Source organism: Mus musculus, chromosome 7 (assembly GCF_000001635.26).
Source record: "Mus musculus strain C57BL/6J chromosome 7, GRCm38.p6 C57BL/6J".
Classification (NCBI taxonomy): domain Eukaryota; kingdom Metazoa; phylum Chordata; class Mammalia; order Rodentia; family Muridae; genus Mus; species Mus musculus.
This window is the reverse complement of record NC_000073.6, coordinates 41,393,531-41,407,655: the sequence shown is the minus strand read 5'-3', so window position 1 is coordinate 41,407,655 and position 14,125 is coordinate 41,393,531. Positions and strand designations below refer to the sequence as shown.

General features: G+C 38.6%; 1 protein-coding gene and 1 long non-coding RNA gene across 2 annotated transcripts in view; one reads left to right on the top strand and one right to left on the bottom strand.

Annotated features, from left to right (window-relative positions):
- The window catches only part of Vmn2r57 (vomeronasal 2, receptor 57), a 48,910-nt gene extending 40,986 nt beyond the window's left edge, over positions 1-7,924 (top strand). Inside the window, exon 6 of the mRNA NM_177764.4 lies at positions 6,993-7,924. Within this exon, the coding sequence (NP_808432.2) occupies positions 6,993-7,924 (932 nt within the window). The remainder of the gene's footprint in view (positions 1-6,992) is intronic.
- Positions 7,925-10,202: 2,278 nt separating this feature from the next.
- On the bottom strand, positions 10,203-13,958 carry Gm17102 (predicted gene 17102). The gene is made up of 2 exons (NR_166533.1): positions 13,636-13,958; positions 10,203-10,791 (listed from the first exon to the last, which is right to left on the bottom strand). It is a non-coding gene; the product is annotated as a predicted gene 17102 (long non-coding RNA).
- Positions 13,959-14,125: the final 167 nt, after the last annotated feature.

Genomic DNA, 14,125 nt, shown 5'->3' with positions numbered 1-14,125 from the left:
AGTGAATATGTCATTCATCTCAGACTTCGTTATTTAATATTTGCATTTATCTGCTCTAGGATTAAATTGCAAATTGGCAAGCTGGCTGAACAACACAGTTTGGCAGATATTTGGTATTATCATGTATTTTTGAAACAGGATTGCTATCAAACTATCAGTTTCATTTTCAACCTTGATTTATATGAATAAGTCAGAAATAGCAAGGTGAGCCATGACTAACACATTCCAGAAAAAATAGTCTTAAAATCTTAACAGAGAGTTACTGGGGAGATTTCTTCATGAATATGTGGCTAGGGTAAACACAGGGGTCCTGTTTCAAGTCTTAAGTTTGAGTAAAAGAATAAAAAGAAAAATAACTTGTATGCACAGAGTTCCTCTAAGTTTTAAATACCATAGCATTTCAATAAAAGTATTTTCCAGGCAAGTTGTTTTAAGCTTTTATCTGTATGCAGTGTAATAAACTAATTCTAAGATATCTATAAAGATGCAAAAATACTCAATAAAATTCTTGCTAACCGAATTCAAGAACACATCAAAACGATCATCCATCATGATCAAGTAGGCTTCATTTCAGGGATGCAGGGATGGTTTAATATACAGAAATCCATCAATGTAATCCATTATACAAACAAACTCAAAGACAAAAACCACATGATCATCTCATTAGATGCTAAGAAAGCATTTGACAAAATCCAACACCCATTCATGATAAAAGTCTTGGAAAGATCAGGAATTCAAGGCCCATATCTTAACATAATAAAAGCAATATACAGCAAACCAGTAGCCAACATCAAACTAAATAGAGAGAAGCTGGAAGCAATCCCACTAAAATTAGGGACTAGACAAGGCTACCCACTTTCTCCCTACCTATTCAATATGGTACTTCAAGTCCTAGCCAGAGCAATTAGACAACAAAAGGAGATCAAAGGAATACAAATTGGAAAGGAAGAAGTCAAAATATCACTATTTGCAGAAGATATGATAGTATACATAAGTGACCCCAAAAATTCCACCAGAGAACTCTTAAACCTGATGAACAACTTCAGTGAAGTAGCTGGATATAAAATTAGCTCAAACAAATCAGTGGCCTTTCTCTACACAAAGGATAAACAGGCTGAGAAAGAAATTAGGGAAACAACACCCTTCACAATAGTAACAAATAATATAAAATACCTTGGTGTGATTCTAACTAAGCAAGTGAAAAACCTGTATTGGTACAAAGACAGGCAGTTAGATGAATGGGATAGAATTGATGACCTAGAAATGAACCCACACACCTATGATCACTTGATCTTCGACAAAGTCTAAAACCACCCAGTGGACAAAAAAAGACAGCATTTTCAACAAATGGTGCTGATTCAACTGGAGGTCAGCATGTAGAAGAATGCAAATTGATCCATTCTTGTGTCATTGTACAAAGCTCAAGTCCAAGTGGATCAAGGACCTCCACATAAAACCAGATACACTGAATCTAACAGAAGAGAGAGTGGAGAAGAGCCTCGAACACATGGGCACAGGGGACAATTTCCTGAACAGAACAGGAATGGCTTATGCTCTAAGATCAACAATTGACAAATGGGACCTCATAAAATTACAAAGCTTCTGTAAGGGAAAGGACACTTGTCAATAGGACATTTGAAGATTTTTATCACAGAAGAATTTAAATTGCTTGTTTATAGTTACATTAAGATATTTAATATTATTTGAGGGTAATATGAAAGGTGTTGTTTCCCTGATGTCTTTCATTGTTCATTTGTAATTTGTATATAGGAGGGCTACTGCTTTTTTTGTTTATTTGTTTGCTTGCTTTTGTTTTTGTTTTGATTGTTTTTATTGTTTGAAGCATTCAGCTTCATTGCTGAGTGTTTGTCAGCTGTAGGAGTCTCTTGGTGGAAGTTTTAGGGCCACTAATATATATTATCATATTATAAACAAATAAGGGTACTTCTTTTCTGATTTTTATACCATAGATCTTTTGTTGATCTAGCTAAAATTTTAATTACCATCCTGAATAGATATGGAGAGAAGAGATAAACTTGTTTTGTTCCTGAGTTTAGCAGATTTATTTACAATTTCTCTCAATTGTGTTTAATGTTGGGTATATGCTTACTGTAAATTGCCATTATTATGTTTGAATAGGTCCCTTGTGTACCTAATTTCTTCAGAAATTTTATCATGAAGGTGCTGGATTCTCGCAAATGCCTTTTCTGCATGTACTGAGATGATCATTTGATTTTTCTTTCAGCTTGTTTTATATGGTGGGTTTTATTTATCTATTTTTGTATATAGAACCACCCCTACATATCTAGCATAAAGCTTAATTGGTCATGATAGATGATGCTTCTAATAGGTTTTTGGATTTTCTTTTCAGGTAGTTTAGTGAGCATTTTGAATGCATGTTCAAAGGAAAATTGGTCTGTAATACTTTTACTTTGTGGAGACTTTATGTGATTGGGCATTAGGTTAAATATGGCTGTATAAAATAAATTGGGAAGTGCTCATTCTGTTTCTTCATCTGAGAAAATTTGAGAATTTTTAGTGTTTATTCTTCTTTAAGAATCTAGGAGAATGCTGAATTAAAACTGTCTTGCCCTGGGATTTATTTTTTTTTTGGGGGGGGGAGGAGGGGGATCTTAATGACTGCTTCTGTCTTGCTATATATTAATGTTCTATCTAAATATTTTATAAATAACTGATCTTGATTTAGCTTTGGTAGATAGTACTTGGTGACAAAATTAGCCATCACATTTAAATTTCCCAAATTCTTGATTACAGGATTTTAAAGAATTTCCTTATTATTGACTGGATTCCCTTGGTATCTTTTTATGTCAAACTTTTCATTTCTGATTTTGTTAATTTTGATATTTTCTCTCCATCTTTTAGCTAATCTGGAATAAAATTTGTCAATCTTATTGATTTTCTCAAGGAACCTTCTGTTAGTTTCATTGATTTTTTTTTCTTTTTTTGTATCGTGGTCTTTCTTACTAGTTTATTGTTATGAGACCTTAGTTTCATCATTTCTTCCCATCTACTACTCTTGAGAGTGGTCACTTTTTTTGGTTTTAGACTTTTCAGGTGTGCTGGTAAGTTCCTAGTACAAGAAGTCCTCATTTTTTTCTATTATTTTCTTTTTTAATTCAGTTTAAATCCTGATCAGTGCCACCCCTGCTCCTGGTCCCCATCTCACAACTCCCTTTCCCACTGCCCTTCTCCTCTGATAGGATGGAAGCTTCCCCTGGGTATCTCCAACACCATAGAATATTGAGTCTCTGCAGAATTAGGCAATCCTCTACCATTGAGGAAGACAAAGCAGGCCAGTGAGGGAAATGGCATCCACAGGAAGGCAACAGAGTCAGGGACAACTCCCACTCATTTTGGGGGACCCACGTGAAGACTAGCAAGCAGCTTTGCTATGTATGTGTTTGGGGCCTAGGTAACTTCTTTGAGTTGTGGTTAAATATTTGTGAGCTGGCAAGGGTTCAGGTTAGTTGACTCTGTTGGTCTTCCTTCTAGCTTCTCTGGGTCCCGCAATCCTTCCACCAACTCTTCCAAGAGACTCCATGATTTCAGTCAAATGTTTGCCTGTGGGTCTTTGCATCTGTTTCAGTCATCTGCTTGGTGTTGCCTCTCAGAGGCAATTTATGCTACACTCCTGTCTACAAGCATAACTGAGTATCATTAATAGTGTCATGGATACATGCTTGCTTATGGGTTGTGTTTCAAGTCGGGGAGGAAATTTGTTGGCCATTCCCTGGATCTCTGCTCCACCAGGGTCCCTGTATTTCTTGTAGACAGAATAAACAGGTTGAACTTTTTGTGGGTAGTTTGTGGCCCTTATCCCTCCACTGGTGATCCTGCATGGCTACAGAAAGTGGCCACTTCAGGTTCTATATACCCCACACCTAGGCTTCTCAGCTATAGTCATCCTCATAGAGTCCCTGGATCCTCCTGCATCCCAGATCTCTATCATGTACTTGGTATGTCTCCCAAACTCAGTCAATTTCTGTTCATTCTCCCAGCCTTCTCTCTGGCTTTTCCTAAACCTCACCCCCTACTCCCCCACCCATTCTCTCTCCCATCCAGTTTCCTCCAAACAATGGCTAAAGTTAGTTCCATAAACTCCTGTGAGCCTCCCCGATTCCAGATCTCGGGCATGTCCTAGAGATGCTCTTACCCTACACCCAAAGCAGCTTCTCATTTCCCTTCATTCTTCTGGCCCTCTGGCCCCATCTCCTGTCTCTTCTCACACCTGATCCTGAATGCCCCGATTCCTATCCTCATCGCCTCTCCCACTCAGTTACCACCTCTCATCTGCCTCTTATCACTATTTTATTCCCCATTCTAAGTGATATCAAACAACCTAACTTAGGCCTTCTTTCTTGTTTAGCTTTGTTGGGTCTGGGAAATGTAGTGTGGGTGTCCAGAATTTTATGGCTCATATCTACTTATAAGTGAGTAGATACCATGCATGTCCTTTTCGGTTTGCGTTTCCTCACTCAGGATAGTTTTTAGTTCCAATTTTACAAGTAGGCTCCAAGATTTATGAACTTTTTCTTTATACCATTTTTATTTTGTTCCACAATTTGAATTGATCTGTGTTTATTTCCATAGAATTCTGGAAAGTCTTCGATTGCTTTCTTTTTCTATTAGATATTTTCTTCATTTAAATTACAAATGCTATCCTAAAAGTCCCCTATCCCCTCCCCCACCCTGCTCCCCAACCCACCCACTCCCGCATCCTGGCCCTGGCATTCCCCTGTACTAGGGCATATGACCAAGGGCCTTTCCTCCCATTGATGGCCAACTAGGCCATCCTCTGCTACATGAGACACAGCTCTGGAGAGTGGGTACTGGTTAGTTCATATTGTTATTCCTCCTACATGGTTGCAAACCCCTTTAGCTCCTTGGGTACTTCCTCTAGCTCCTTAATTAGGGGCCCTGTGTTCCATCCAATAGATGACTGTGAGCATCCACTTCTGTATTTGCCAGGCATTGGCATAGACTCACAAGAGAGCTATGTCATGGTCCTGTAAGCAAAATCTTTCTGGCATATGCAACAGTGTCTGGGTTTGATGGTTATATATGGGATCAACCCCTGATGGGACAGTCTCTGGTTGGTCTTTTGTTCTGTCTTAGCTCCGAACTTTGTCTCTGTAACTCCCTCCATGGGTATTTTGTTCCACATTCAAAGAAGGAAAGAAGTATCCACACTTTGGTCTTCCTTCTTCATGAGTTTCATGTGTTTTGCAAATTGTATCTTGGATATTCTAAGTTTCTGGGCTAATATCCACTTATAGGTGAGTTCTTTTGTGATTGGGTTACCTCACTCAGGATGATATCCTCCAGATGCATCCATTTGCCTAAGAATTTCATGAACTCATTGTTTTTAATTGCTGACTAGTACTCCATTGTGTAAATGTACCACATTTTCTGTATCCATTCTTCTGTTGAGGGACATCTGGGTTCTTTCCAGCTTCTGGGTATAATACATAAGGCTCCTATGAACATACTGGAGCATTTTTTCTGTCTTAATAAGTATTTTTTTTCCCATTCAGTAGACAGTTGTGATAATTGTTCAGTTTTCATGAGTTTGTATGCTTTCTACTGAGTCTGTTTTTGATGATGTTCAGCTTTCATCAGTAGTAATCTCATCAGGTGCAGGGGGTTATTTCAAATTTCTTGTATCTGTTGTGACTTGCTTAGTGTCTGAGAATATGGTCAGTTTTGGAGAAAGATTGATGAAGTACAAAGAGGAAGATATATTCTTTTGTGTTTGGATGAAATGTTCTCTAAACATGCGGGTTCCTTTTGGTATACAATATCTTTTAGGTCAAGAAAAATCAGAAATGTTTAGGTGCCGAATATCCAAACCTACTTTTATGCATACCTGGAAATATTTCAAGAATTATCTCCTTAAATGTTGAAAAACAATGTTGTAATGAATTATAACAACAAATTTCTAGTGAAGGGTTTAAGTTCAAAGAATGCAATTGTATTTTTAATTGAAAATTATTCATATTATCAACCAAATTGAAGTATCCAAGGGATTTTATGAAAATAGATTAATATGACTGAAATAGATGCAGATACAGCAAACCATTGCACTGGGGTCACAGACCCCTATGGAAGAGTTAGGGGGAGGGTTATGGAAACTAAAGTGGATGGTGGACCTGCAGAAAAACAGTGTCAACTAACCTGTATCCTGGGAGTTCCCAGAGACTAAGCAACCAACCAAAGATCATACACGGGCTGGTCTGAGGCCCTCAGCACATATAGTAGAGGGCTAACTTGACTTGTCTGGCCCCAGTGGAAGAGTATGTAGCTAGTTCTGTAGAGATGTGATGCCCTGGAGAGTGAGAATGCCTACTTGGGGCACTCTCTCAGAAGCAAAGGGGAGGGGAAATGGAATGGGAAACTCTGGGAGGGGTACCAGGAAGGATTGACATTCGGGATGTAAATAAATGAAATAATTTAAAACTATGTGCCTTCAACACACTAAGAAATGAATTTTTAAAAATTAATCATTTGTTTACACTTCAAATGTTATCCCCTTTCCTGGTCTCTGCTCCAAGAACCCCACCCCACTCCTTCTCTCCCCCTTTGCTTCTAAGAAGGTTCTTCAAAGAACATTGTCCACATTGTACAAATTACAAATCTACAAATTAGAGATTTTTATAAGGTGATGTTAGAATCAAATTAGGTTTATGCAATATCATTCTCTAATTTTATGACCTATAAACTAGATGCAACAGAGTCACAAATTCAGGGATAGCAGACAAAAACAGGAAAGCATTGGACTCTGATATTTGTCACCATAAGTTAAAAAAAAGGCTGCATAGGTTTAAAATGATTCATAGAGTACATAAATATTTGTTTCAGAAAATAAAAAAGGTTATCCAGTAAGAATAATAATTAGCTGCAGAAAATTAAAAGCTGGGGGGGGGGGAGGTAACACCTGTGGATTAATTACAGTCACTTTCCTTTCTAAACAGATATGGATCAGTGTGTGCAGTGTCCAGAAAGTCACTATGCAAACTCAGAGAAGAATCACTGCCTTCAGAAATCTGTGAGCTTTTTGGCCTATGAAGAGCCCTTGGGGATAGCACTCACCATCACAGCACTGGACTTCTCTGTACTCACAGCTTTGGTTCTTGTGGTCTTTGTGAAGCACAGAGACACACCCATTGTCAAGGCCAATAATCGGGTTCTCAGCTACATCCTGCTATTGACACTCATAATCTGTTTTCTCAGTTGCTTGCTCTACATTGGACAGCCCAACACAGCCACCTGCATCTTGCAGCAAACAGCATTTGGAACTTTGTTCACTGTGGCTCTCTCCACAGTGTTAGCCAAAGCTATTGTAGTGGTTACTGCATTCAAGGTCACCTCTCCATCTAGAATGGTGAGGTGGTTAATAGTATCAAGGGCCCCAAATCTCATTATTCCCATCTGCACACTGATCCAACTTATTATCTGTGGAATATGGCTGGCTACCTTTCCACCTTTTATTGATCAAAATGCTCATGTTGAACATGGTCACATCATCATTATGTGCAACAAGGGTTCTGCAGTTGCTTTCCACTGTGTACTGGGATACCTTTGCTCCTTAGCACTTGGGAGCTATACCATGGCCTTCTTATCCAGGAATCTGCCTGACACATTCAATGAAGCCAAGTGCCTGTCATTCAGCATGCAGGTATTCTTCTGTGTTTGGATCACTTTCCTCCCTGTCTACCATAGCACAAAGGGGAAGGTCATGGTGGCTATGGAAGTCTTCTCTATCTTGGCTTCCAGTACATCATTTCTTGCCTTGATATTTGTCCCTAAGTGCTACATAATTTTGTTAAGGCCAGATAAGAACTCATGTCTTGATATCAGGAACAAAATACATTCAAGAAGAAGTAGTCATTTAAAATTTATTTAAGAGTTAAAATTAATCCATGTTAATTAAACATAATGGTTAAAAAGTATGACATCATTCTAAATCTTTTATTCAGATATATTATTACGTGGGTTCATAATTCTTAATTTCATTGCTTTAGTGTTTCTTTGTAGTGTAACAATTTTTATTTAAGACTGATCTTTATGTTATACATTTTTTTTTCTGTAACAGTATCTCACTTTGTGTCTTTTATTGGTCTACTTCCCCATAAGTTGACAATTGTGGTATAACTTATTCTGTCTTCTTCTGTCTGCAAAGTGCTGATGTTGAAGATATGTAACCATCCCCAGCCATTTTATATTCATTTGGTTCTTCTTTGATTAAATATTCTTTAACTTATTTTATTTACTTAAATTCCAAATATTACCCCCTTGCCAGTACCCCCCCCAAGTTTATTTACCCCACCCTCCCTCCTCTTGGCCTCTGAGAGGGTGTTCCCTCACCCATGAACCCACCCTGCCCCCTCACATCCCTCCACTTCCCCAAGCATCCCCTTTATGTAACAGATTTCATTTGTTTTTGAACTGTAAATTATTTTATTATACTCTACTGTGTAAATTCAACATCGTAAGAGAAGTTTGTCTCTCAAGCATCAATTTCAAATGTTCTTATTTTCAGAAGAAATTCCATGGCTCAGAATGACAGTAGAAGCTCTTTCTATTTTGATTTCACATTATTTTGTAAAATGAGGGAAAACATGGGTAACTAAAAATGATGCCTCATTGGAAGCTAGCAGTCATTTAGAAATCCAGAGCTCAGTAACAGAATGTTAGTGACTGATCTGGCAGTTCACAAATTTTTATGGGTACAATGTACTGGGGCAGAGGTAAATCAGGAGAGCTCACTTCAGAAACAAGCATTATGGAGGATGAATTACCTTAAACTGTACAACAGATGTAATATGGAGTTAAATACTTCATTGAAAAAATTAAACAGTTTTGTTAAAGCAGTGGAAATCATTTATAATTGACAATGAAATTGGAAATATCATTTTAAATGGCCTCAGGGAAAAACTTTGAATTTGATTATATATGCCATATGTGGATATTCAAAGTTCCTGAGCAAAATTCATGGCTCTGTGAAAGCAGGGGATTATTAATGTCTCTTATTGTAGAAAAATCACAAATGCCACTAATATGAGTCAATATTAGTTCATGTTCAGTCCCTTATTGTTTTTCTGTTTGAAGATTTGTTATCATTGTGATATGGTTAAAGAGGTGTGCTTTTTAGTGGTGGGTAGAGGTTTTTTTTTTTTTTTCTCCATTTACCCTGTTATGTTTCTCAGGCAATGTAGAAAGAAAGAAGGCGGAAAAGGAGTAGAGTAGTGTACTCCAGCAGAAGTGATTATTTATTTCCAAGAGAAGGAAAAAGAGACCTTCTAGTGAGAAAGGTGATTCCTATCAAAAAGGGAGAGGAACAGTAGAGTTTATGTAAGGGTTTTTTTTTTTTTTTTTTTAGACATGGAAAGGTAAATGCAGATCCTTTTTTCTCTTTTGGTCATTACTTCACATGTATCTATCATATCCTTAGAAATTGATTTGTTATGACTACAACGATGCATGGTTTAGTGGGTGACGGATTCATGTTAGGGCAGAAAGAACTGGGGTTTCCACATTGAGTCAGGGGATTTCAGCAATACTTCATAGAATCAAAAACTCTTTGGCTAGATGCAACATCATCCCTTCCTTACCATGCCTGATTATTGTTTGAGGAAATCTCATCTAGCAAGAGAGGCTACAAGAAGCCTGGGGATGTGACAAGTTCATTGCATGCAGTCATACTTTTTACACACTTATCAGAAATAAAATATAATGGATGTCTCCAGGAGGAGAACAATTGTAGTTGCTAAGACACATAACATTTGCAAGCTATACAGAGTACAAAAGGTTAATGTCTGAAAATAATTGTCCTGTGAAGCTTCTGTATGCTTGGCTGACTTTTTTGGTAATACAGAGTTACACAGGTGCCTGAATGCTCCGTTGACTGAGGTACTGCTTCAGGTGTCAGAAACCTGACTGGACACCTTGCCCCAGGAGCTATTGTCCCTAAACTTAAAATAATATGGCACATACTTTTAAAAAAAGTCTTATTTATTGATTTTATGTATGTGCATATATTTTAGCTGTCTTCAGGGAATTGAACTCAGGACCTCTGGAAGAGCTAGTCAGCGTTCTCAATTTCTGAGACACCTTTCCAGCCCTGGCACATCCTTCTTAAGCCAACTAGACCAGGCCATCTCCAGGATTCAGCACAGTTCCACTTCTTTGAAATATTTTTATTTCATTGCAATTCAAACTTTAAAGCATACATGGAGAATCAAAGCAATCAGGGCTATAATGCTCTCCAGTATAACCAACAAAACATTCTAGAGACATTTATAAGGACCACATTTATGAATCCAATTAGAGACAAAAACAATTAAGAAAAACCTTCATTAGCTTTTGTGCAGCAATAAAGGATAATTCATGCAAATTTAGTTAATAGTTAATTTTTCATCATGGAAGGCATGAATATATATTCATCAAGTGTTTGTGAAACCATCTTTGCCTAGGAAACAATATGAGTAGTAGTAGTAACATATGCATTCAAAAGAGAAAACATAGCAAGGACCAGCAACCTCGAAGTCAAACCCTCTCTCTGAGATTTTATCAATGCTTTTCTCTCAGTCACTGGTTTCTACAGCTGATTCACTCTTGGTAGAGAGTCTCTTGTTCATGGCTTCATGACTCAATCACCCCCATTCAATTTCTATTCTTAGGTTTAGCAGTTGTATCCATAGTGGATTTTCTTGGTCCATCTTTCACAGATCAAGTCACTCATTCAGGTTTTCACAACGGGATTTCAGTACCCTGAGAAAAAGCACAAACCTAATCTTAAATCCAGTGAATTCCTGGATCTGGGCAGTTCTCATGACCTGCCATAACATCTCTCCAACATACTGTGATTTTTAATTTGTTCGAGAAGGACAAAAAAAGTTTTTTTTTTTTTTTTTGTAGCAGTAGGCTATCCTTGCCCTTGCTCTAGAGGATTGAATATTATGAGAAGTCATACTACTCTATTCTCTCTCCTGCATTTTTAAGTCATCCATTAGATCTTTCCCCAAACAATTGATGCTAAGAGTTATATAAAATGCCTGTGATGTGGCTCAATTAGAACAGATTATTGGTAACATTCTTTAAAAAGCTTGGCAGTATATAGAGAAGAATTGCCAGTTTTAATATTTTACTGAGAACTAAAATAGCAAAATTTCTGAGTAAAAGGGCGATCACATCCTTACCTGCTTCTCCTGATATGAGAACAGCAAAAATGAGCAAACATTAAGTAGGTATGATGTCCTGAACGTATTTTAACTTCCCCAAACAGGAAATGTGAGTAACATCCACATGCAAATATGATTTACAGTAGCCCTCCAGGAGTTACACATAAGTGAGTAAAGACTTGATATTAACGAGTACACATGAAGGATATTTTTAGCTGTAAGGTGATTCTGCTATTTAGTTAGTAAAAAATATCATTGAAATACTGAAGCATTTTGATATAAGCACTTATGAGATTCTTATGCTTCCTGTAGTTTATTAATTCCTAAGAAAATGGCAGTGGTAAGGGCAAACTTCCCTTGTATTTCCCTTAGACAAAATGCCTGGAATATTAGAATGTAACCTTATATGACCAAAATAAAGTATATTTTTCTGTGTCTGCAATTTCTGTTGAATCAATTTTGTAAATTGTGAATTGAGGTTTCTGATGATGAAATCTATATTGATTCTAGATTCTCCCCTGCTAGCACTGTGTATTATGTATCAGAACAAAAGTTTAGAAGCTGTGTTAACCTTTTTAAGCAAAGTTAATTATGAGTAATTGAATTTGTTGCACCCAAGCACCTGAGTAAATAAAAGTCAGTAAAGTGTATCTAGAAGCCAGGGCAGTATTACCATATTTGGTGACATTTACAAAGAATCCAGTAACTTATACCATGTGCGTGGTGTTACAGCACTTGTCCATAAGCCTCCAAGACATAGGGAGAGTGGTAGGCTGTAGAAAGGAGTGTTTTGTAATTTCCTCATAAGTAAGGACCCAAGGGTTTTGAGAAGTGAGATGTTAATGGCAACAGCTACCAACAAGGCAGGCTGAGAGAGGGAAATGCAAAAGGAACATTGGGAGGAGTTTGGGTGGGTGGTTAGGGAAGGAAGTTGACTATATACTGGAAGTATTTGAATTCCTATTATATGAAGTCCTGTGTCCAGAAAACCCAGAGTAAACTAGAGCCCAGTAAACTAGCTACAAGAATGAGAAACAACATTTTTCATGCTTTGAAGACCAATGAGAAACCAGCATGCAATGGCCACGTGCATCCTTACACAAAAACAACAAAATTTACAAGCAGAGAAATCAAAGATTCATCCATATTTTGGAGAGGAGCTGGGTCTGGCTCAATGCAGTTGGGGGTAGGGCAGCCCAGCAGCACTTGGCTTCTATGTGAGGCTCTGGACATTACAAAGATATCCATTGGGCCCCAAGTGTTACTTGTGAATTCTTTAACCGCAAGTCCCCCTTACCCATGCTTGGTGTTCTAAGATGTTACATTTTTATCGACCCAGCTTTCCTGCCAGCTAGACAGAGGTAGGAGCAGGCAAAAGAAGGGCCTGCGACTGTAGGTAGACTGAAAGGTAGAGTCTTTGGCTCCTGGATACCATCCCAAGTCAGAGCATCACAAATTCAGAGGCTCAGCTTCACTAGACAGATCATACAAAGACAGATCTGATATATAAGACAACAATATTTAAAATTGGTCTTTGCTACTTCTAGGTCCATCAGTCCTTATATTGTGTGTTTGTTTAATTTAGACGCCCCCTAAATAGTAACCCACGAGGACAGACCGGATGTGGACAAGTCACAAAACAGACAACAGTAAAGACTGAATTGGTGTCGCACAGAGGTTTCACCAGACTGATTATGACAATTTTACCAATAGGATTGTGTTTCAACTGATTTCTTGTATAATCCCTGGACTGCCTGGTATCCTCTGGAAATTGCTTTGTTGAACAGCCTAGGCGTTGGAACCCAGGTGAAGTTGCCACATACTGGGCCACTGCAGTTTCTGTCACCCAGCGTCAGTAGATGGCATTTCCAAGGCTCCAAGGCAAATAACGGATCAGAAAATAACTGATGGCCTTGGATGAACTTCCAACTACGCAGAAATTACTCAATAAATAAATACATAAAAATAAAGAATAAAAAAGTAAAATAAAAAAATAGGCGTCTCCCAATTGCCCGAATGGGGTGTACAAACCCCATCAATTTCACCCTGTTTATCAGACAGGGTATCTCTTAACCATAATCCAGGAACCAACAGGAAGCTTACTGTTTAGAGTCTGCCATTCACCTTGGGATTCTGCAGAGGGAATGCATTTCCTGGAGACCCTAGACACAGCTGGGTCAGCCCACCCCTCCATTATCCGGGATGAAAAGAGAATTTGGGGCTTTTTCTCTTCCTCCTCCTCCTCCTCCTCCTCCTCCTCCTCCTCCTCCTCCTCCTCCTCCTCCTCCTCCTCCTCCTCCTCCTCCTCCTCCTCCTCCTCCCCTCCTCCTCATCCTCCTCCTCCTCCTCCCCCCCCCCTCCTCCTCCTCCCCCCCCCCCACCACCATTTCGGTCCAAATTAAAAGCAACAGTTTATTAAATATTAGGTACTGACCAAGAGATGGACCTGGGTCAGAAATATCCGCAGAATTTCCCAGCCGGAATAGCCCCCGGTCACATATTGTAGGGGTTTATACAGATAATCAATTTGGCCACCGCACTTTCTCACGAGGGTTACTTAGAAAAAAAAACTACAATTCCCAGAATCGCTAGAAGTTACCTGGCTCCTGGGCCGGTAACGCTTACAGGCTAATTTTGGCAATTACATACGCAAGCTTGATTTCCATTACATATCCACCTTCATTTCCGGAGGAAGAAAGGGAAGTGCCTAATGAATAAAGCAAAGGTAGTTCAAGCAAGCTCCAGATTTCCCGATTTAGAGAGCTAGGGAGGGCAGGGTCAATTCCTACAAAGGGGAGGAGCAGCCCGAGCTGACGCGGTGGGTTCTCCCCAGAGCTGGATGGGAAGACAGACGGGTATGCTTTTGGAAAACAGGCACAAGCGCTACTGAAATTCAAATCTCTGTGTATCTGCAGAAAGAATGA